The following is a 21,810-nucleotide window of genomic DNA, read 5'->3' on the forward strand; positions in this document are numbered from 1 at the left end:
ATTCGAGTACTCCTCACCAGCAATAGTGGATGCTCCATTTGATAACCAGTTTGTGCTGTTGGAATTTGAAAATGTGGAGTATGTAGATGCAAGGCACATTTTCCACTCATTGTGTTCCTATGTAGTCCCTATATATGAGTACATACATTATGTATTCGGTAAATTCTTATACTTTAGGAATTCACTTTTCGATTCATTAGAAATTTGTTTAGTCCCTATATTTATTTTATACCTATTTATTATGGGGATTGGCCCTATTTACAGACTCTAGTAAAGATGTTCTAATACATATCATAATCTCAACAATACACAAAGAAGATTAAACCGAACACTTTTTGGTCTTGAATATTGTCATGCGTTTTTTTTTTTTTTTAGCAACCAAAAGAATTGCTAATTAATTGTGGGAATTTAATTATTTTGCAGTTGTGTCATTTTATCAGAGTGATGAAAAATAGGGGTGGGCAAATGGATCTTGGACCCCGGGGGGTTCTAGCGGTTCGAGCCGGGTTCGAGGCAGTTCCATATATTTTAAGGAAAACTAATGAAAATGGTTTGACAACTTTGAGTTTTAACGATAATGATAAAATAAAAGGTAAAGTGAATAGTACCAAGATTGACTTTTTAGTATAAAAATGTGGTTTTTCGTTAAAGTGAACAGTACCGGGAACTTTTCGTTAAAGTTCCCTATATTTTATACACAAAAACGGGATGGGACGGATTGGGTCTGAATGAATGGCGGGGCGCGGTAAGTACAAATTTCTGAGGACATGAGGCCCCCACCCGAACCGTACCCACTGTCTAATAATGGAGATTAATTCTTCACCGTTCAATTCTCACACACACATACAATTCTCACACACGTACTGTGAGGACCTGTATTTTCAAAAATAATTATATATAATTATGTGTTGTATATACTTATTAATTTCAAAAAATTTTGTATTACTTCTTATTTAATCGTTAATTCCTTTATTTTATTTTTCTGTACTCTAATTTACTATTATTTTGAACCAAATAAGTTTAGTACACCATTACGGTAGTATTTGAACTATATATTCATATTATTCATTTTCTTTCCTTTTACATTATTTTATTAAGCTGTTTGTTCTATTCTAATTGGACCAAAACCATAGCCAATTAAAGGGCTTTTACATCATTCCTATCGATAGCTTTTAGGCGGCGTAAGTTTGCTTGGTCTGATCTCACCTTCCTCTGTGCCGACTTCCCTCTCCTATAAATAGAATGTTATTGCTTCGGTTTTCTTCGCTGGGTAGGTGAAACGTTTTCTATCGGGGTCTACTCTCTCTCAAGTTTAAAAAGTTTTCATTTCTAGGTTTTCGTCTTAGTTATTTGTCTCATATCTTTGTATGTTATTAATAAATTATAAATGTTTGTATCTAAACTAAAAAGGGGTTGTTAGGCATCGTTATGCATATGTATTTGAATTCGTTCATACTGCTGATTTAGTTTTATAGAAAAATCTTTCTATTCATGTTGTTCTTTAGTGATAGCCTCTTATGTTCTGTATTTTGCATGTTACATAACAATACCATGTTGATTCCTACTCTTTGAAAGGCACTGAACTTTAGGAGACTTGGATGCTGCTCTATTGCAAAGAGAAGAGTCGAAGCATGTACTGCATATATATGTATATGTATGGATATGTGTCTATTGTTAAATGAATAAGCATGTTGGTAAATGGTTTTATGTACAATTTAATATATACATACTACTTGAATGGTTTTTAAGGCAAAAGACTTTTGAATAAGCACTATACATGTTTGCTATATACGAAACTATTTTGTACAACATTATAGTCAACCAAATGACTTTTGAATTGAGTAGCGTGGAACTGATGAGTTTTAAGTATGTTAATTAGTATTAAAATTCATATAAGGCATTTGGTAATTTTCTTATACTTGTGAATAGGAGCTTATAACAGTTGTGGTTTCTTGTGTTATTATCTCAGAGCAATGCTTTGAAATCCAGGTAGGGGAAATACGGCAGACCTTTACAGAGATTGATCTTATTAAATTTCGTGAAGTGTTATATTATTGTTAATATTGATTGACTGATTGGGGTTGGATGATAATTGGTTATATGTGTATCATTGCTTGATTCGAATGTTCATAGAGTTGTAATTGTGAACTGTTGTTGGAGTGGTGTTTCATTGGTGATAATATGTGGAATATGAAATGAGATTAATTGTGCATCATTCATGATGTGTTATGTGATTGGAGTTTTAGTGTTGAGAAAGAATTGGAAATGAAGGTAGTTGGAAAGGATCTTTTGTGTAGTTGAGCCAAACTCTTAGCAGGTACCAGGTCTCAGGTGAGTCCACTGTGCACAGATTGTTTAAGGGTAATTGGGACTGGCAACGAAGGGTTTTGGCAAGATGACTAACAAAAGGGGAAATCGGGATGATTGAGTTACAAGGGGTTAATTTGTATATTAGAACATTTGAACCACCACTGCAGAGGTAAAATGCATGGTATAGGACGTGCAGGTCCGCGTGTTTTATTATATAAATTAACGGGGGTAATTGAAGAGGTTGCATTGCATTCATGCATTATTAGCAATAATGATTTGATATTTGGCTATATGATTTCATGACACTTAATTTAATATTGTCAATTACTGTGATAAGGTTATGTCCCTACTGAGCGATGTTGGTTGTTGCTCACCCCTCACCTATTATTTTACAGATGAGTTATTTGGCAAGACAGGTGTTAGAAGAGCTGAGGTTGTGATTAAGGAGAAGTTTAAGGATTATAATTTATTATTTTTGTACATCCTGTAAGGATTATGAAGTTATTTTAATAAGAGGAGTTTATTTTTCCAACCTGTGTCAATTTCCTTTAAATTATTTTAGTCTTGTAAAGAATTATCAATTTCTTGTTATAAGAGGAATTTCATATTTTCTCAACCAGTTTCACTTTCCTTTTATTTAATTTATTTTTTTTAGCTTGCGCGCCGGATTCAGGTTTGAGTTTTTCCTATTGACCCCGGGTCTGGGGCATGACACGTACACATACAATTCACACACACAGTTATGTTAGTTCACTTTTTCTGTTTCTCAATCTCTCCCTCCTAGACTGAATCTCCACAGCTCAATTCTCCCTCTCAAATATAATCGTTGATTCTGAGACTCAGTGACTCTCCTCTTTCTCGATCTCTCTCTCTCTCAAACTGACTGACTCTCATCCCTCTCGAATCTCGATATCTGAGCTCCCTCCCTTCTGAAGTTGACTCTGACCACCACCACCACCAACTCCTCTCAACTCCAACATCCACCTAACGGTCTATCTCTCAAAAGGTATTCAATTTTTGGGATTAGGATTGAAAAATAAATTAAGATTTTCTAGATTTTGGGACTTCGGGTTCTTGATCTGCTGCTTGTGCAAGAGTTTCGAATTTGGTTTGCTGCTAGTGTATGAATTTTGAATATTTAGATTTTGTGCTATTGGAGAAGATATGATAGAGTTATGGAGAAGAAAATGGGTGGAGATGTAAAGAGAAGTATGCAGACTATGTATAGGTTTTAGATCCAATAGACAGGACAAAGAGCTTTATCACTGGAAATCTGTGTTTGGCGTTTTCATTGCTCTGCTACACCAGTAAAACACAATTACTGCAACATGCAAAATAAGAATAGGCTACTTCTCTATTAGTTTTACACTTTTATTTAAAGAATTAATCTTTAGCCGTGTGTGTTAATTTTTCCATCTGATTCATTTCAAGTTTGTTGTTTTTTAGTGTTGGATGCTTGGATAAAAGATTCATGTTTAGACTAGAAGATTAATTTTTCCATATACTTCTCCATTATTTCATCATCTATACACAAATTAAAAAAAAAAAAATTACAATTAGATCCGCGAACCTGGTCCGAACTGGCCCGTTTAAAACAAGCCAGGTTCGGATCGGTTCTAGGTTTAGAAATTTAATTATCCGCCCCACCTTGCCCCGTTACATTTTAAAACGAATCCAGTCCGGTTCCTCCAAATTTGGGCCTAGCCCGGCCTGTGCCCACCCTTAACGAAAAACAATCTTGTTTTTTTTTTTGCAGATTCAATTCTCACCAGCTTTCGTTTTCTCTAACAACTAATTGTCCAACCCAATAACGATTTAGCTCTACTAATATTATATATATATATATCTGTAAAATACCCATAAGAGTAGACTGAGAGCTTTAAAATCGTAGAATTTTCAAAGGTGTCAAAATCGTGGAATTTTCAAATTTAATCAATATACGTTGTTGGACGAAAACATGAAAAGTGACTAGCATATTTCCAAAAACTAATTCAGTATTATAAAGTTCTTAAAGAATTTTTATTTTCATATCTAACATAAGAGTGATGTTATTTAGACATTAAAAATTAACATATTTGCTCTTATACTTGTAATATATAGGTGAATACCACATACATTAGTGGGACTCCTCTACATTAAAAATATATCATCAAATGTGTCAGATTTTTGCATTAAATAACGTTATTAAAAATGAGATTCAGAACTAACTTTAAAAGGTTCAAAACTTTCCACTCTGGTTCCCGTTCATTGGCATGGGAATGTAAATTGCAAGCACACAAAGTTGGGAAATTATTTGGTATGCCCGGAATACGAGATAGTATAGCACTTGTGATTTTATACATGTTCCTCCACTTGTATAATGACATGTGATGTACCACCCGGTATTCCGAGCACCGAGCACATTGAAAAATTTATTCAACAATGTTAAGATAACCAATCACCCAACATATACGCAAACGGTCCTAGATGCAGGTCAAGGCTACCGTGTTCAAGACTTCTATCAAGTCTTTCATCACTTTTTCCACTCTTGAATTTTGATGAAAGCCTCGTTCCAATTCATGCATCCTTGCCATATATTGACGTATAAACAATACGCTTTGGTAAATTAGGAGATAAAGTCATGCATCATAAAACAGACTGATCATCGACAGCGAGAAATGGAGAGCAATATGGTTGTTAAGAGCTCCATTATTCACAGTGGTGCCAAGGGCTCCATTATTCACCGTGATGTTAAGAGCTCAACCATGTTATTGGATGAGAAAATGGTGGCCAAGGCTTCGGATTTTGGGTTGTCAAAAATGGTTATGACCAACACGTTCAAAACGCACATCAGCACGGTGGTGAAAGGTAGTTTCGGGTATCTAGACCCGGAATACTTCCTACGTTAAAAGCTGACTAAGAAGTCTAATGTGTACTCATTTGGAATGGTTTTGTGGGAGATATTGTATGCAAGGCCAGCTCTGCTGCAGACGGTTGAGACTAGGCAAACCAACCTCGCTAAGTGGGCCAAGAGTTGTCATGAAGACGAGACACTTGACCAAATCATTGACCCAAATGTGAAGGGTAAGATTGACGTCGAGTGCTTGAACAAGTTCGTTGAGATTGCTATAAGTTGCTTACATGATAAAGGAATCGAATGACCGTCGATGAATGATGTTGTAGGGAGCTTGAGTTTGCATTGCAGCTTCATCAAAAAAGCATTGGAAGTAAAGGTGACAATGATGTTGCCTTTATCAACGGCAACGGTGACAAAACCAGTGGTACCGAGCAAAGTTGTGCTACCAATGAATCCAACAATATATATATGTGACAATCTTCTCTGAGATCAACGTAACGAATCATTTTTTGAGTAGTTGCAAGTGAGCCTTATTTTATTAGTAAAGTCTTGATCTAGAAACCAATAGTACCGAGCAAAGTTGTGCTACTAATGAATCCAAACAATATATTTCTGTGACAATCTTCTCTGAGATCAACAAAACGAATGGAAGATGATGAGCAACATTTTACAAAACACGAGCAATATTCTGAAAATGCTATCTCAATAGGATTTATGTATATGTGTATATTGTTGGAAATTATTGGTGTATATGATACTTTGTAGCTTTATCAATCACAATGTAGTCTTATATGATTTAGCCATCATTCTTTATTTTCGGTTAATAAACTTATATTCATTTTGTGTTTGTTTGATAATCCGTTTATTAGTTTGTTCGTCTCGTATTCTAATTTTATGTGAGAATTTGATTAAGTGCAATTTTTTGTTTATGTTAACTTTTTTAAATTAACTTCACATTATGTTGACTTAAAATATTTTTGTGAACATTTCAGGAAAAAAAGTCAAATTTAGATACTAATTTGTTTTTTTTCACAAGCGTAACTAAAATGACTATATTATTGAAGGTTACCACCACGAGAAAAATATTAAAAGGTTATCACCATCTTTCTCGAATTTGTTGAAAAGGATTAAAAAAATATATAATTAAAGGCCATATCATTATCATATTCTTAGAATCTTTTGAAAAAAAAAAAAATCTCCCATCATGCTGGAATCCGTTAAAAAGTAAAATATAAATAATAAAATACCATCACCCCATCTTCCGTTAAAAAGGTAGTGGCCATATTTTCCACTCACTGTTGTCCTTATGCAATCTTTTTACATGGGTACATATATTCTGGATCCGATTAGATTTTAGATATTCATTTTGTCGTTTTTTGTACTTATTTATTATAAAAAGGCAGATTGTCTACCATCCTATTTGGGTGTCATTCTCATCCCTTTTTATTTGTGCAGTCACGGTTAAACTATGTTAACATTTTATATTCCTATTGTTTTTTGTCTTATTTTCTCTATAAAAAAAAATCAATATAAAATGTTGACGTGACTTAATCGTGACCGCACAAAATAGGAAGGGATGGGAAGGGCACCCAAATAGGAGGGCAGACAATCTGCCTCCTTATTACAATGGTTGTCCTTATTTAGAGTTTCCACTGGAGATGCTCTAATGCATGTCAATAATCTCTTTATGGTTTGAATTGATAGCGGCGAGAGAGGGTCTCTACTAGGCTACGCAACAGAATTTACAGTGCATTATCTTGCAGGTTGTTCAAGGGGTTGGAAGTTTGAAGTGAGGGTCCTCCTCTTTGGATTTATTGTTGGATGATGTTCGGGAGAGTCTAGGAGGTTTTGGGTCCTCCAAAATTTGTCATATTAGTCGTTCCGCCAATGGTGCAGCTCATAAAATGGCCAAGTTGGCCTTAGATTTTTCTTCTAGTTTTCATTGGTTCGAGGAACCTCTGGATTTAACCCAGGGTATCTTCTTGATAATATTAAAATCGCTATCGTTTCAATTTGAAAAAAAAAATATATACACACACACACACACACACACACACAAAGAAGATTAAACCGAACACATTTTGGTCTTGATGGATCTTTGAAGAATATTGCCATGTGATTATTATCATTTTTTTTTTTTTTGACAACCAAAAGAATTGCTAATTAGTTGTGGGAATTTAATTATTTTACAGTTGTCATTTTACAACAGTGATGAAAAACAATCATGCATGTGTTTTTTTTTGTGGATTCGATTCTCATCAACTTTCGTTTTTCCTAACAACTAATTGTCCGATCCAATAATGATATAGCTCTACTAATATTATATACATATATATATATATATATATATAATACCCATAGGAGTAGACTGAGAGCTTTAAAATCGTAGAATTTTCAAAGATGTCAAAATCGTGGAATTTTCAAATTTAATCAATATACGTTGGACTAAAACATGAAAAGTGACTAGCATATTTCCAAAAACTAATTCAGTATTATAAAGTTCTTAAAGAATTTTTATTTTCACATCTAACATAAGAGTGATGTTATGTAGACATAGAAAATTAACATATTTGCTCTTATACTTCTAATATATAGGTGAATACCACACATATTAGTGGGACATCTACATTAAAAATATATCATCAAGTGTGTCGGATTTTTGCGTTAAATAACGTTATTAAAAATGAGATTCAAAATTAACTTTAGAAGGTTCAAAACTTTCCACTCTGGCTCCCGTCCATTGGCATGGGAATGTAAATTGCAAGCACACAAAGTTGAGAAATTATTCAGTGTGCCCGGAATACGAGATAGTATACCACGTGTGATTTTATACGTGTTCCTCCACTTGTATAATGACATATGATGTACCACCCGGTATTCTGAGCACATTGAAAAATTTCTTCAACAAAGTTTAAGATAACCAATCGCCCAACATATAAGCAAACGGTCCTAGATGCAGGTCAAGGCTACCGTGTTCAAGACTCCTATCAAGTCTTTCGTCACTCTTTTCCACTCTTGACTTTTGATGAAAGCCTCGTTCCAATTCATGCATCCTTGCCATATATTGACGTATAAACAATACGCTTTGGTAAATTAGGAGATAAAGTCATGCATCATAAAACAGACTGAACATCGACAGAGAGAAATGGAGAGCAATATGTTTGTTATTTTTGGTGTATTTGTGGCAATGTTTGTGCAAAGAGTGGCAACACAGAAAGTGCATGTGGTGGGGGATAACATGGGTTGGACTATTCCAGTATCTGGGGCACAAGAATATTTAAATTGGGCTGCTACAAACAACTTCACGGTTGGTGATACACTCGGTAAGATTTTCCTCTCCTGTTACAAATATGTCGCTCGCTTGTATTATAATTTAGAATTCTTGAACATGACATATATATTATATTGTGATTTTTTGTCATTAACTCTTTTGTGCTGTGATACCAATTATTAAATAAAAGTATTTGTGCTCTATTTACTCATTATATTTCTCGTAGATGCATGTGGTCTAATATCCTAGTGATAGGGTGTTAGGTTTATAGCTAAATAACCCTATAATTTTGTACTCACAAAATTTCAATAACTCTCCATGCCAGTTTTCAACTTCATCACCGGTGTAAACAACGTTGTCCAAGTAACGAAGGCATCATTCCACTCATGCAACGAAGAAGAACGAATTGGCCCATCCCGCACAACTGGCCCAACAAACATCACACTCACCTCCGCAGGCGACCACTACTACATCTGTAGTTTTAGCAATCATTGCCAGGTAGGCATGAAGCTAGCCGTCATCGTATCCAGTGCTTCCCCAGAATTGCCACTGTCAAGAATAGTGCTCCTCATCCTTGGTGTAGTTTCTAGCATACTTTTTTTCGCTTTCCTCCTAGAGATTTTCCAACCACGACAAAAAGTCAAGTCCTTTGACTCCAACCATGGGAAGACAAAGTCAACAGAGACCCCGGGATCACCTTTACCGCTGTATCTGTGTCGTTACTTTCCACTGGCTGAGATTAAAATCGCCACCCAAAACTTTAACGATAATTTCGTTATTGGGGTTGGCGGGTTTGGCAATGTGTACAAAGGGTGGATTGACAGTGGTCTCACTGCTGTTGCTATCAAACGGCTGAGACCAGAGTCATCACAGGGGGCCCATGAGTTCAAGACAGAAATCGAGCTGCTTTCCCAACTCCGCCACCGCCATTTGGTTTCACTCATTGGTTACTGCTCTGATAATGGCGAAATGATCTTGGTTTATGATTACATGGCACGCGGCACTCTCGGTGACCATCTGTATCGCACTGGTAACCTTAAACCTCTTCCTTGGGAACAACGACTCCAAATTTGTATTGGCGCAGCACGAGGGTTGCACTACCTTCACAGTGGTGCCAAGGGCTCCATTATTCACCGTGATGTTAAGAGCACAAATATTTTATTGGATGAGAAAATGGTGGCCAAGGTTTCAGATTTCGGGTTGTCAAAAATGGGCACGACCAACACGTCCAAAACACACATCAGCACCGTGGTGAAAGGTAGTTTCAGGTATCTAGATCCGGATTACTTTCAACATCAACAGTTGACTGAGAAGTCTGATGTGTACTCATTTGGAGTGGTTTTATGGGAGGTATTGTGTGCGAGGCCAGCTTTGCTGCATACGGTGGAAACTAGGCAAATCAGCCTCGCTGAGTGGGCCAAGAGTTGTCATGGAGACGGGACACTTGACCAGATCATTGACCCAAATGTAAAGGGTCAGATTGAAGTCGAGTGCTTGAACAAGTTCGTTGAGATTGCTATAAGTTGCTTACATGATAAGGGAGTCGAACGACCGTCGATGAATGATGTTGTGAGGGGCCTTGAGTTCGCACTGCAGCTTCATCAAAAGAGCATTGGAAGTAAGGGTGAAAATGGGGTTGCCCTTATCAATGACAGCGGCAACAAAACCAGTAGTACCGAGCAAAGTTGTGCTACCAATGAAACCAAACAATATATATCTGTGACAATCTTCTCTGAGATCAACGAAATGAATGGATGATGATGAGCAAAGTTTTACAAAATGTGAGCAATATTCTAAAATGATATCTCGATAGGATTTATGTATAGGTGTATATTGTTGGAAGGTATTATTATTTAGGTTTATTTTAATGGTTGGTTTTTTGGGGCTTGCCCGCTAATAACAAAGTTTCGTTTCCCTGCCTATTTGGATTAGGTTAGTTTTCTATATATATATATACACGATACTTTGTAGCTCTATAGAATAATAAGTCAATTAAAATGTAGTACACTGTGATTTGTAGCCGCCATTCTTTATTTTCGGTTAATAACCTTAAATTCATTTGATGTTTTTTTGTTCATCCGTTTGTTAGTTTGTTTGTCATGTACTCTGATTTTCAACCTATATGACATTGGGTGACACTCAGATGCAACATCAACAACAATGGAAGCCGAAAGATGCAACAAGAAGCCAGCAAGGAACGGAACTATGAAACACTTATTGTCAACTGACTTTTGAATTCATACATGAAATTTCAAATTTTGATGTTTTGAATCACATTACGAAGACTACAACAGACTTTAGCCATCATAATTAACAAGGCTTAGTTAACAAAGCTTGGATTGGGTTTTCGTATGTGTAACATAAGTTCAGCAAACAATTAGAATTTGGAAACAAAATCAACTTTTATCAGATTCAGAATTATCATTCAAGATATGATCAAGAATGTTATATACAAGGCGCTCTTCTTCGTACTGAAAAATGGATGTCATCACATAATTTCTGCAGTTATATTATGTCACAGTGGACTAACCAACAGACTGCTATTCAAAATTTGGCTTCACTTTCCACTAACATCACGACCTAAGCAAGTATGCAAGATCCATTGCATCCAAGTAACTTGGGGAGCTCACCAGTGCTTAAACTGTTTCATGGCTCTTCCAATGCGCCATTCGAGTACTCCTCACCAGCAACAGCGGATGCTCCATTTGATAACCGGTTTGTGCTGTTGGAATTTGAATATGCGGAGTATGTAGATGCAGGGTTTCCCCGTGAATTCCGAGTCTGTGCAGCCGTGCTACTTCTTGTCACCTTGAGGCGAGCCTTTCTACCCTGTGGTGGAGCAACATATCACAATATCTATTAGTCTCTCGTTTAAGGACTTCACAAATAAAAACTGGGGGAATGTCTACTACATGAAAAGATGACAGATAATTACCTTTCCCATACACTTCTCCAGATGAGGAGCAAACCTCCCAGCCACGATAGACCGACCACAATTCATGCACTCAAACACTTCACTGGCTACAGAAGGATGATTCTGCCCAAATATGTCAACCACGTACTTACCATTTGCTTCACCACTATTACTAGGATCAGCTACCCTCACCCGTGCTTGGGCCGAAAGCCTTAGTTCTTCTTCCTCTTCTTCAAAATTACGATCAAGACCCAACTTTGCTATTCGATGACACTCAGATGCAACATCAACAATAATTGAATCGAGGAGGTCCCCAAAAACATGAGACGAAAGCTGCAACCACAAGCCATCAAATTAGGAAATTATATTGTCAACCGATTTCTACATGCACACACGAAATCCACCGGTTTCTTCCACTATGATAATCAAACTCATATCTTTAGTTCCATCAATTTGCTCATCTTGACAAAGAATTTGGTAAACGGTAGAAGACAACCCTTTTATCATGGGCATTTTCTGTTTCTCGAAAAGATGTGATCACCAAACCAAAGCAAGATATCTACAACTTAGTAGTACAGAATCACTTAGCCATTAGAATCAATAGAGCTAGTAATTTGTTCTTCCAAAAGGTCAAGAACGGATAACTGTGAAATCATCTACACATGGACAAAATGCATCTCATTGCATTATTTTTATCTTCATTTTTCTATTGACAAGACACTACTCTAAACTACTCTAATTTACGAGGACGAGGATACGAACTAGGCTGCAAAGGGGAGGCACAATATCTTCATCTCAATGCATTTGAACACATAACAACTCAAAACACACAAAAATTTTCCAACCCATTTTTCATACAGATTCAAACCAAAAGTTCAAAATCCCTCAACTTCTTCCGGGTCCAATACCGCCAAAACCCAAATGCAAAAAGAAACAAAAGGGTGTTGCTTTGAATGTAAAAGGGGAAATACCTGAGCATCGGGAGAAGAGGACATATCATTTTCTTCATTTGGAAGCGACATGAAGGAGCTAAATGGGTTTATAAACCTACCCAAAATACAGAAAATTTATTAGAATTCATCGCCAAACAAAAGAAGAAATTGTTTTTTGAAAAGCAAATTTGATATTAAATCAAGAATTTATAAGTGTATCAATTCAGAATTTATAAGTATACAGATCGTGGAATTGAATTGATTGAACTAAGAGAGAGAGAGAGAGAGAGAGAGAGAGAGGGAGAGGGAGGGACTTACTGATTGTTTCGAAGGGAGAGAGGGAAGTGATCGGAAGCTGCTCTGAGACTGAAGGTAGAGAGCGAAGAGATGCCAAATCGATGGAATTGGGATTTTGGGGAAAGAGAACGGAGCGTGATACACTGCGACGCGCTTGTTTCTGTTATTGTCTTCAACCTATCATAGCATGCCATCTGGTCCCCAAGCACTAAATTTCACCTATCGTTGCATGCCATCTGGCCAAAAGTGAAAAAATAATCCGAAAATACACTGCGACGCGCTTGTTTCTGTTATTGTCTTCAACCTATCATAGCATGCCATCTGGTCCCGAAGCACTAAATTTCACCTATCGTTGCATGCCATCTGGCCGAAAGTGAAAAAAATAATCCGAAAATACAAAAAGTTCCGTTGCCGGGAATCGAACCCGGGTCTCCTGGGTGAAAGCCAGATATCCTAACCGCTGGACGACAACGGATGTTGTTTGTAAGTTGACAAATAATTATTATCTAATGCCTGACCTCTCTTCGAAGAAATGAGGACCTTTTAATTACTCACAATCTCCAGGTCAATCGCATCCTATTAGACCCGGTTCGTCGGTCAGCGTTCTGCCCCTACATCTCGAGCCAACCAAAGCAAAAGTTAAGGCCAAAATATTTCCCAAAAGGACATAAAGATTTAAGACAACCTCAAAACTATAGAGTTAGCCAGAATCATCAGCAATTCCTAAATTCAAGCCATTTTAATTATTCCCCCAACTACCATTTTATTTGGGTTGACACAAATTTTACTGTCTACCTAATTAAAATTTTTGGATTGAAATTTTCTTGTTCCAAGCAATAATAAGGAGGTGAGCTATGAAAAATAAAATCTCAAATACCAAAAGTCACTCTTAACCACTTGAGTTATATGTTTTTCAATTAAACATGTTTTGTGCATTGAACTTTGCGTCGCATCAAAATTGGTCGAGAAATCTAAAAATTGGCTAGAGTGTGAATTGATTGCCTAATAATAAAAATAAGCTTGCATCTGTCGCATTGGCAACTAATAGAGGCCTAGTAGGTCAAAACAAGAGTAGCTTGAATTTTTAAAGTCTAAATTCTAAGTGGTAAGGTGAAAAATTAGATTGGAGTGTGAATTGCTTCTATCAATAATCTTAACTAAATTCGTCCAAAGAAAAACCAAACATGGGAATAGAAAAAGTGGTTTTTCTAATTACGATTTCCCTACACATTCAAAACCTGGCAAATATTCACTCTTGTGCGAGTTTGATCTCCACGATTTTCTCCTTCTTAACAATTAACTATATAACACACTAACGATATCGCTCTGCTAAAAAAAAGTTGACAAACTGATATCCGATAGATATATCACGATAATAAAGTAAATAAATCAAAAGATTCATAATTACATTGGATACTCGTTTGCTATATACTACAAGAATAGTGCTATCTACACACCTATTTTTATTTATGACACACTTCTCTCAATTTCGATCATCTGATCAAATGAATTAAAAAGAAGATCAATTGCAAAAAATTAACAAAAAAAATATATAAAGTAAAAATAAATATGTAAATAGCACGATACATACCGCAATCATTTCATAAATACCAATTTCTACTATCACCGCCTTATTTTTCATTTTTATTTTTTTGGAAAAATCACCTCCTTATTTTGAAATACTCAGTGAGGAGATGATAAGAGATATCCTTAGCCAATTGAGTCCACCAAAGTAAACGCCAACTAAAAGGCTTTCAAAAATATTGGGCTGAGAATGATGGACGGACCCACTAACCCATAAAATCCAACACAAAAAACAAGATTTGGATTAAGAAATCCTGGCCCACCAGGCCCATACCATCCTTGGATGGTTTGTCACTTGTCACTTGTCACACCTCAAAAATGTTATTGAAACATTTTTGACATTCGACGATTTTGTTCTTATATGGAGTAGTCAGACACTTCACACTTCCAACCAAAAAAAACAACTCACGTTTTTCTATTACGGTTTAATAATAATCTTCTTAACTAAGTAGGAGTTTAACTTTCGCATATGACAAATTCAGCACAAAGTTATTATAGTTAATTTGTTATGAGTCTTAATTTACCCTTTAGGGTAATGTATCATAGTATTTAGAAGAAGAAAATATTCTTTTGTGTGACCAAAACATTGTCAAACATTTTCTTATTACATGTGAATTAGTAGCATACACAACGAAGGAAGTAGCATACACAACATGTCCACGTGATAGAGAGATTTCTTAATGTGTCTGGAACACGGTCCGGTACATCAATTATCATAATACAAGTGGTTGGATATTTGAAAAAAGAAATTTCCAACCATTTGTATTAGGAATAGTCCATGTGTTTCATACATCCGGTCAATTTGATCCCCGTATTTTCAATTTGGCCAAAAATGTAATGCCATGAACCCCGTCAACTTCGTCTTCACTAATCTTTCAAAATCTTTGTTTACTTTCTAAGAAAATTGTAATCTTAAAAATTCTCGTGCATTTGATTTGCAAGCCTGTAAATAGATGTCTGCAAGACTATCTGTTGCAAAAATATTTTGAAGTCTCGTGGTCTCGAGTGCATTTAATGGATTTACAATGAAATTACATTTTCGTCTTAATTTTAATGATTATTTAACGGATTGTCTATGATTGGCTACACGAAGACCAATTTGGGCAAATTAGAAACACGGGCATCAAATTGACCAATAGAGTAAAACACTTGATCGTGTTAACATTTAAGTCTTTATATTATGATACTTGATGTACCGAATCGTGTTCTCGACTCACTAAAAAATTTCTCCATGAGACGGCTCCAGATCATTTCGTTACTGACAGGCATAAAAAATAAACCACCAATACAACTGTCTAGTCGCAATAACTTAGCAAGCAAAAGAGATTAGAAATTCAGAGATGAGGATGGTGACAGAAGCAGCAGCATGGGCACCTTCCATGGCTCCTACGCCTTCTTCCCCACAAGACCAAGACGGGATTCGCACCTTGCTTGACAGGCACTACGCCTTGCATGGAAAGGTCATGATGGTGGTTGTGATTCTTCTGTTTGCTGCCTTCATTTTCTGCCTTCTCGTGTTTTCCCGTCTCCGGCGAGCGAAGAATCGTCATCCGCGATCTTCGCTCGATGAAGACTCCAACGTCGTTCGGAAGCCGTGTAGTTGTTTTTCATCATGGTTTATGAAAAGGAGGGCAGATGAACATGGTGCAAGCTCAACAGAGTTGCCATTGAGGAGGTGTAGTAGTGAAGTTATAAGAAACCCTAGTTCATAACGTTGCGGTTTCAACCCACCTTTTTTTTCCTGTGCACGCGCTTGTTTATTTCTAGCCTTTGGATTGAATATATCGAACCAGAATAAGCGTGTAGAAATGAACAAAAATGTGCAAAAGGAGAAAAATGGTGTGCGGATATCATTCATGCTGTACTCGGAGAACTTTGCATAGGAGCTTTGGTGTCTGGGCTTTGTATGGCTAACATGTAATCGGGGATGTGGTTCTGATGAGAGCCTTCCATGTCGGTATCACTCTAAAATGTCTCTTTAACCCTTACAGCTTGTCTAAAGTAGGCTTATATATCTGTGTATTTATATGGTCTGAATTGTCAATCACCCACCAAAATATCTTTCTATTTTAATTCATGTTTTCTGGTATTATTTCGCTAAATTCATCTGCCTCCTTTGAGTTAGTAAAATGATTGATATCGAAAACTTCTTTCAAAACTTCGCCTCAAGGATTAAAGAGCGGCTCTTCATATCGAAGAACTTTGTTTCGTTTTTTTGTGCTCCTGCTACATGTATCTGTGATCTAAGCATTTTCTGGAACTCAAAAATGCTTAAACCAGAGTGGAAGATTGTGCAGCAAACATTTTCCGTTGATTTGTGGGCTAAATTAAGACTACATAGAACACATACAGAAAATGCATCGATGCACGCTGAATGCTTCAGATTACAAGAAGAAACAGAGTCTTCTTATTCATGCAGGAATGGTAAATAATATGCAATGTCATGAATTTTCACGAAAGAGAATCGCGGTTTCATTGTTTATTGATACGGTATTATTGTTACATATAGTCAAGCTAATAAACAATGCTAGAGTACACGTACAATACAACACACAATCAAGTTGGCCAATGGTTGTTCCCCGAACTTGCCTTCATCGATTTGCCTAATTTGGCTGCTATTTACAAGGGTTCCCCATATCAGAAAACCAAACTGCCAACTAACACAGAAGTAAGTGAAACTGTTAGGTTGTCGTCAAGCTCAGTGCTTATGGGGAGGGATTCTACCAGTGCCGAGGCAAGAGACACAACCAAGAAACCCAAAACCATGCCCCAACTTTCCTGAACAAACCCGAAGCTGGAGAAATAGTGCATGTACCTGTCACAGCATTACCAATTGTTAAGAAACATGCTAGATTCTGATATTCAATCCAGGTCTGAAAGAGCAGAAAAGTAAACCAGCAAAAGCTACCCGATAGATGTTAAAAAACCAGCAGATGCCATTGCAACACTACCAGCTATAGATTTGTTTCTGTTGTATGGAATTTTCTGAGTACCAAACCGCCTACCAACAATGTCAGCTAAACCTGAAGCAATCAAGTAATAGAAATTTGAGAGAAGTCCTGAGCAGTTCTGCTGTGAGATCTAGTGTTTTATTAAAAAAAAAGAAGTCCAAGAGAACAGAATGGACAAACTGAATCAATTAGATGTACCATCTCCAGCGCACAAATTGCATATAAGAGCAATTGCAATAGGAGAAGTTCTCCAATAGATTAGACAAGCCAAAGTTATTGTCGTGGCATAGTACAGTGGTCCCTTGAGAAGTTCCCTGATGCATAAAGTAAAGGTTAATTAAAAAATCATTGCATCGAACAAAATTTGTTTTTTGCCTTTGCTCATACATAGCTTTGTACAAATTTTGGTTCCTGCTAGCAGGTATTGCAAATTAGGTGGCCAATGAAGTAGTAAATAACCAAAACCTATTCCTTCTGTTGGCCAATGAGATGAAGCAATTTTTACTCTGGTCAAGCTAAGTTTTTTAGGAATTGTGGCATGAGATACTTGGGTCTTCCATCCGTCGTCTCTGTGTTAAATTATGGGATTCAGTTGTGAAGAAAGTAGAGAAGAGATTGAAAGGATGGTAGACTATAAGTTTTATCAGATTTGAGTTCGGGCTTTGTGTTGATTATCATCTCTCTCTTTACAGTTCTACGCAAAGTTACAAACATATCGGAAAAACTAATGAGACATTTCTTTTGGAATGTTTTGGTGAAGGGAAAAGAGGTCATATGGTAAGTTGGGAATTGAAACTTACCGCTACATTTGCCCTTGTTTTTTATATTATGTTAATAAAAATTATTTTGTTTTTCATAAAAAGAATGGGGTCAAGTAGCTGGGTTACTTCACAGCAAATTAGCAATGAACTCTCTACAAAGGACCAAAGTCAGTCATATTTGGGATCATGGCAGAGATATTCCACTTGACATGGTTGAAGTAACAGATCGTTCAAAACCACTACCTGTAGTCTCCGTATCTGCTCATTGATTTCACTGTGGCTTCATCTTTCCATATTCCAAGTCCCAATAGAAGCATTCGGAAGATATTGAGGCCTGGAGTAAGAGATGCTAAAAATGCTCCTTGAAGGCCAGAACTGCAATTGTACATAGTAGCTATTATTGAGCAGATTCATGAAGAAAAGTATTACGACTTTTTTAGTCAAGAGAGTACCTGAACAGTGGCCAGCAAAGCATGAAAACTAGGCCAATGCTCACGTGCACAAGCTTTCTATTGAGATTCTACATGAGAAAAAGTAACTGAATTCAAATGGGCAGGCTTCCAAGACAAGTTTAGTTGAGAAGGTTATGATCGACCACCTTGAATTATAATAAAACGTTATAACGATTAAGTTGAATCCAATGTCAAGATTTTGCCCATCAAAATACATATATTGGAGCAGAACCCAAGCTAGGATCAGATACCCTTCTCCTCTATCTGAACTGAAGAAGGCAAAAAGCCAAGCAAAAGTCTTAAAGTAATAAATTTACAAGACCAATGTATCATAATCAGGTTCTGACACAATAATTTGAAACCATTGCTTGCTATGTAGTATTATGTGCACATTTATGCTTAGAGGCCCCGAATAAAGCTGAGAATTTGATCAATGACGTACTGCATTAGACAAAACTGTAAGGCCCAATACAACTCCTGGATTGTAAGACCATCTAGTACATCCCATTCTCAACTGATCCATTCTCAACTGATCACTCCCTTGTTTGGGGTATAATGATCCATAGCATAAAAACGATATAACAAATCTAATTGCAATCATGCTATCAAAAGATGGTAATAGATAAGAAAATCTGAAAGCATTTTCAGCATGGATAACTACCATACAGAACCCCTAAACACTAACTGATCAAGTTTTAACAAAGTCATTCTTTAGTCTTTACTGTTAGAATGTGAAGAACATCCCAAAACCAATTGGCAATATGCAAAGAGGCTTAAGAGCATTTAAACTATCATCCATGACTACAATTCTGGGACGCGGGATTCACACTCTCAACATTAGCTATTGCTTATACCAACTACATTCACTTTTGCTGCATGAGGAATCAGCCTTGAGGCATGCTTTTGGTCCACTCTTCGCATCCATGGCGGCTTTAGTGGAACAACCAAGTACACTTCTTTGATACTCAAATATCAAACGGCCTCATTTGGAAATTGGAAGTGATCAGTAATTAGTGCACCAATTCAAAAGTGTTACAAATTTCAACTGTTAACCCATTTGTGTTAGAGTTCTTAATTGTCAGCAAAAAGATCAGTACTTTCCTACAAATCAATCAAAACCCAACAAAACCCACCAAGGCTAAGACCAAAAATAGCGTTTCCAAATAGAAACAGTACAAAAATACGTACAAAATACACATTATACGATTAAAGATGGGATTTTGACCTGGTCGAAGATCCCACGCTTGGCGGTTTCTTCCCACAACAGCAGGAAGAAAAGAGCAACGCCGCCTGCAATTAAGGCGGCGCAAATTTCAGCAACCACAGGGTTTTCTGGAAGCATAGTGGCGGGAGCTGACGTCAGTTGGCGGCGGCGAGCCCGACGCTCGGAGATTGTTGTGGTGAGTGGGAATCTGAGTGAGCCAGCGAGAAGAGAGAGGGTGGAAGTGTCTGAAATTGATTTGGGAATGAGAAGAAGAAGACCGAGTCTGGAGGTAGAAGACGATCTTGGAAGGCGGCCTACCTGGCAGAGGAAGGAAGGAACGTGGCCTGGTTATGGCGTCTATGGCTACTGGAACAAAGGCAAGGCAGGAGTGCATTTCTGCTCCAATGAAATGCCCCGAACTTGCGTCTCTTCACCGGCACTTGCTTTATTTTAATAAAACTGTTTGTTTGTTTGTTTGTGTTTTTTTTTTTTTTATCTCTTTGACCAAGAATATTTTTCTTAAGAAACCAAATAATGTCGAAATAAGAAATAAACTCGTTAACTAACATTTAATAATCTAAATATCATAATTTACATTATTTGATTTATAAAATTCAATTTATAAATTTGGTTTCCTTATCATTTCGTTTACAAAAGAGGAAACGCTGACATACTAAATTTTTTAAATCAAATTTACAAATCAAATAATGTAGTTGATAATTATATTATTATTTAAACGTTGATTAACGTATTTATTTTCTATTGATAATTTTGATCACTCTATCATTACTTGCTAAATAACATGCTTTGACTAATTTTTCTGACAAAAAAATAATGGAAGTGGTGCATCTAAATTAAAATGGAGTTCAAGCGGTAAATTGATAAATTTTTTAGCTTGAGTAGTGTTTGCGCACACTCCTAGTATAGTCCAAGTAGTATGTATATAAATTTCCCTTTTTTCATTGAGGAATTTATTTACTATTGTTTTAATACGAGAAAATAGCAATAAACAATTGTTACTTAAAAAAAAAAAAAAAAATTCTATCAGATTTCTCTCCCCCACTACTCCCTCTTCTTGTTTCTCAACATCTCATCCGACCCAAAATAAACTCTTCAAAAACTAACTCACATATGTGTCACTCCACCAGTACTACTATGAAGAGAAGTCTTTTAACAACCAAAAACCTATCCAAAAACTTACCATTCTAAATCGATTCGGCTCACGATTTTCAAAATTTTGAATTTGATCCAACCGAAGTAAGAACTCGTTTGGATGTACTGTTAAAATGACTGAAAGTGTTTTCGGTGAAATTTTTTTTTGAAAACAATCTTTAGTAAATATGCTAATAAATTATGGAAAAGCACTTAAAGTGCTTCCTGAAAGAAGCACATAATTAGTGCTTCTTATAAAAAACACTTTAAATGCTTTTGGAACTAGTGCTTCTTATAAAAAACACTTTAAATGCTTTTGGAACCCGAGAACATTTTTTCTAAAAACGCTTTTAGTCATTTTAAAAGCACATCAAAACAAGTCATAAATCACTCCATATAAAAGAACATATGCTCCTTCATAACAAACCTAGTAGTTGTTTGTTCCTCCTAATCTAAGTTCGCTTTTCCTTTCCCTTCACCAATGGTGCTACTCAATCCCTCAACCATCTTTTGTCTCTCTCAATTCTCATACGATAGAATCAACAAGTATGATACCAATTCAGTTAGATCTGATCGGATCTAAATAGTTTGGTCAGTCGCAGCCGCACGATACTATTCTTTCTCATCTTAGATCATCCAAAATCATTAGAACTGACAACCCGTTCTAGAAACCATCAGTCTGGTCTCGTTTGGTTGTCACAATTTTTATTAAGAATGATCGAACAAAACCAAAATCGTCCATGCATGGTAGCGCTTTGGTCAGTGGTTGAGCAGCGGAGGTAGGGTGAACCTTAACATGGCCGCTCCCTTCTAAATATGTACAGAAATTTTTAGGGTTAAGAAATTAATAAACCTCGAATTAAAGGGTTTCAGGTTTAAGTTATGTTTCCTTATTAATGTAAAATTTATGTAGCAACATCTATACGTAGGAGATGTTACCTACATTGTCAGAAGTGGATGTTAGAATACCCCAATGATCCCTCGCTCGCCACATAATCCAGCTTCTAAGTCTTGGAGGCAGAGAACATAAAGTGTGAGGGACAAAAATAATGATTTATTTAAAACCTTTGGTTTTTGTAACATAGTCACTCCTCGTTGTAAAACCCGTATAGCTTCGAAAATCATACTACGTATAAGTATGAAAAC

The 21,810-nt window shown here is 36.4% G+C and overlaps 4 protein-coding genes and 1 non-coding gene across 5 annotated transcripts; 2 read left to right on the forward strand and 3 right to left on the reverse strand.

Annotated features, from left to right (window-relative positions):
- The first annotated feature begins 4,967 nt into the window (after window positions 1-4,967).
- On the forward strand, window positions 4,968-5,450 carry LOC125470378 (receptor-like protein kinase FERONIA). The gene is made up of 2 exons (XM_048569338.1): window positions 4,968-5,167; window positions 5,264-5,450. Exons 1-2 carry the CDS (start codon window positions 4,968-4,970, stop codon window positions 5,448-5,450), a joined length of 387 nt encoding a protein of 128 aa, XP_048425295.1.
- A 2,118-nt stretch (window positions 5,451-7,568) lies between these two features.
- LOC103945236 (receptor-like protein kinase FERONIA) lies at window positions 7,569-10,480 on the forward strand. Its single transcript, XM_018647987.2, has 2 exons — window positions 7,569-8,469; window positions 8,743-10,480. The coding sequence occupies exons 1-2, from the start codon at window positions 8,292-8,294 to the stop codon at window positions 10,173-10,175; spliced, it is 1,611 nt and encodes a 536-aa protein (XP_018503503.2). The 5' UTR covers window positions 7,569-8,291; the 3' UTR covers window positions 10,176-10,480.
- A 320-nt stretch (window positions 10,481-10,800) lies between these two features.
- LOC103945227 (SAGA-associated factor 11) lies at window positions 10,801-12,720 on the reverse strand. The gene is made up of 4 exons (XM_009355770.3): window positions 12,582-12,720; window positions 12,303-12,378; window positions 11,353-11,664; window positions 10,801-11,246 (listed from the first exon to the last, which is right to left on the reverse strand). The coding sequence occupies exons 2-4, from the start codon at window positions 12,351-12,353 to the stop codon at window positions 11,064-11,066; spliced, it is 546 nt and encodes a 181-aa protein (XP_009354045.1). The 5' UTR covers window positions 12,354-12,378; window positions 12,582-12,720; the 3' UTR covers window positions 10,801-11,063.
- A 243-nt stretch (window positions 12,721-12,963) lies between these two features.
- On the reverse strand, window positions 12,964-13,035 carry TRNAE-UUC. The gene has a single exon. It is a non-coding gene; the product is annotated as a tRNA-Glu (tRNA).
- A 3,565-nt stretch (window positions 13,036-16,600) lies between these two features.
- Window positions 16,601-19,989, reverse strand: LOC103945263 (probable phytol kinase 3, chloroplastic). Its single transcript, XM_048569249.1, is given in 7 exon segments — window positions 16,601-16,959; window positions 17,053-17,167; window positions 17,294-17,409; window positions 18,100-18,231; window positions 18,309-18,376; window positions 19,534-19,680; window positions 19,682-19,989. Coding segments are annotated over 7 exon segments (981 nt in total). The 5' UTR covers window positions 19,907-19,989; the 3' UTR covers window positions 16,601-16,781.
- Window positions 19,990-21,810: the final 1,821 nt, after the last annotated feature.

This window comes from the organism of the source record quoted next, unplaced genomic scaffold, assembly GCF_019419815.1.
Source record: "Pyrus x bretschneideri cultivar Hongxiangsu unplaced genomic scaffold, Pyrus_bretschneideri_v1 Contig5, whole genome shotgun sequence".
NCBI classification, from domain to species: domain Eukaryota; kingdom Viridiplantae; phylum Streptophyta; class Magnoliopsida; order Rosales; family Rosaceae; genus Pyrus; species Pyrus x bretschneideri.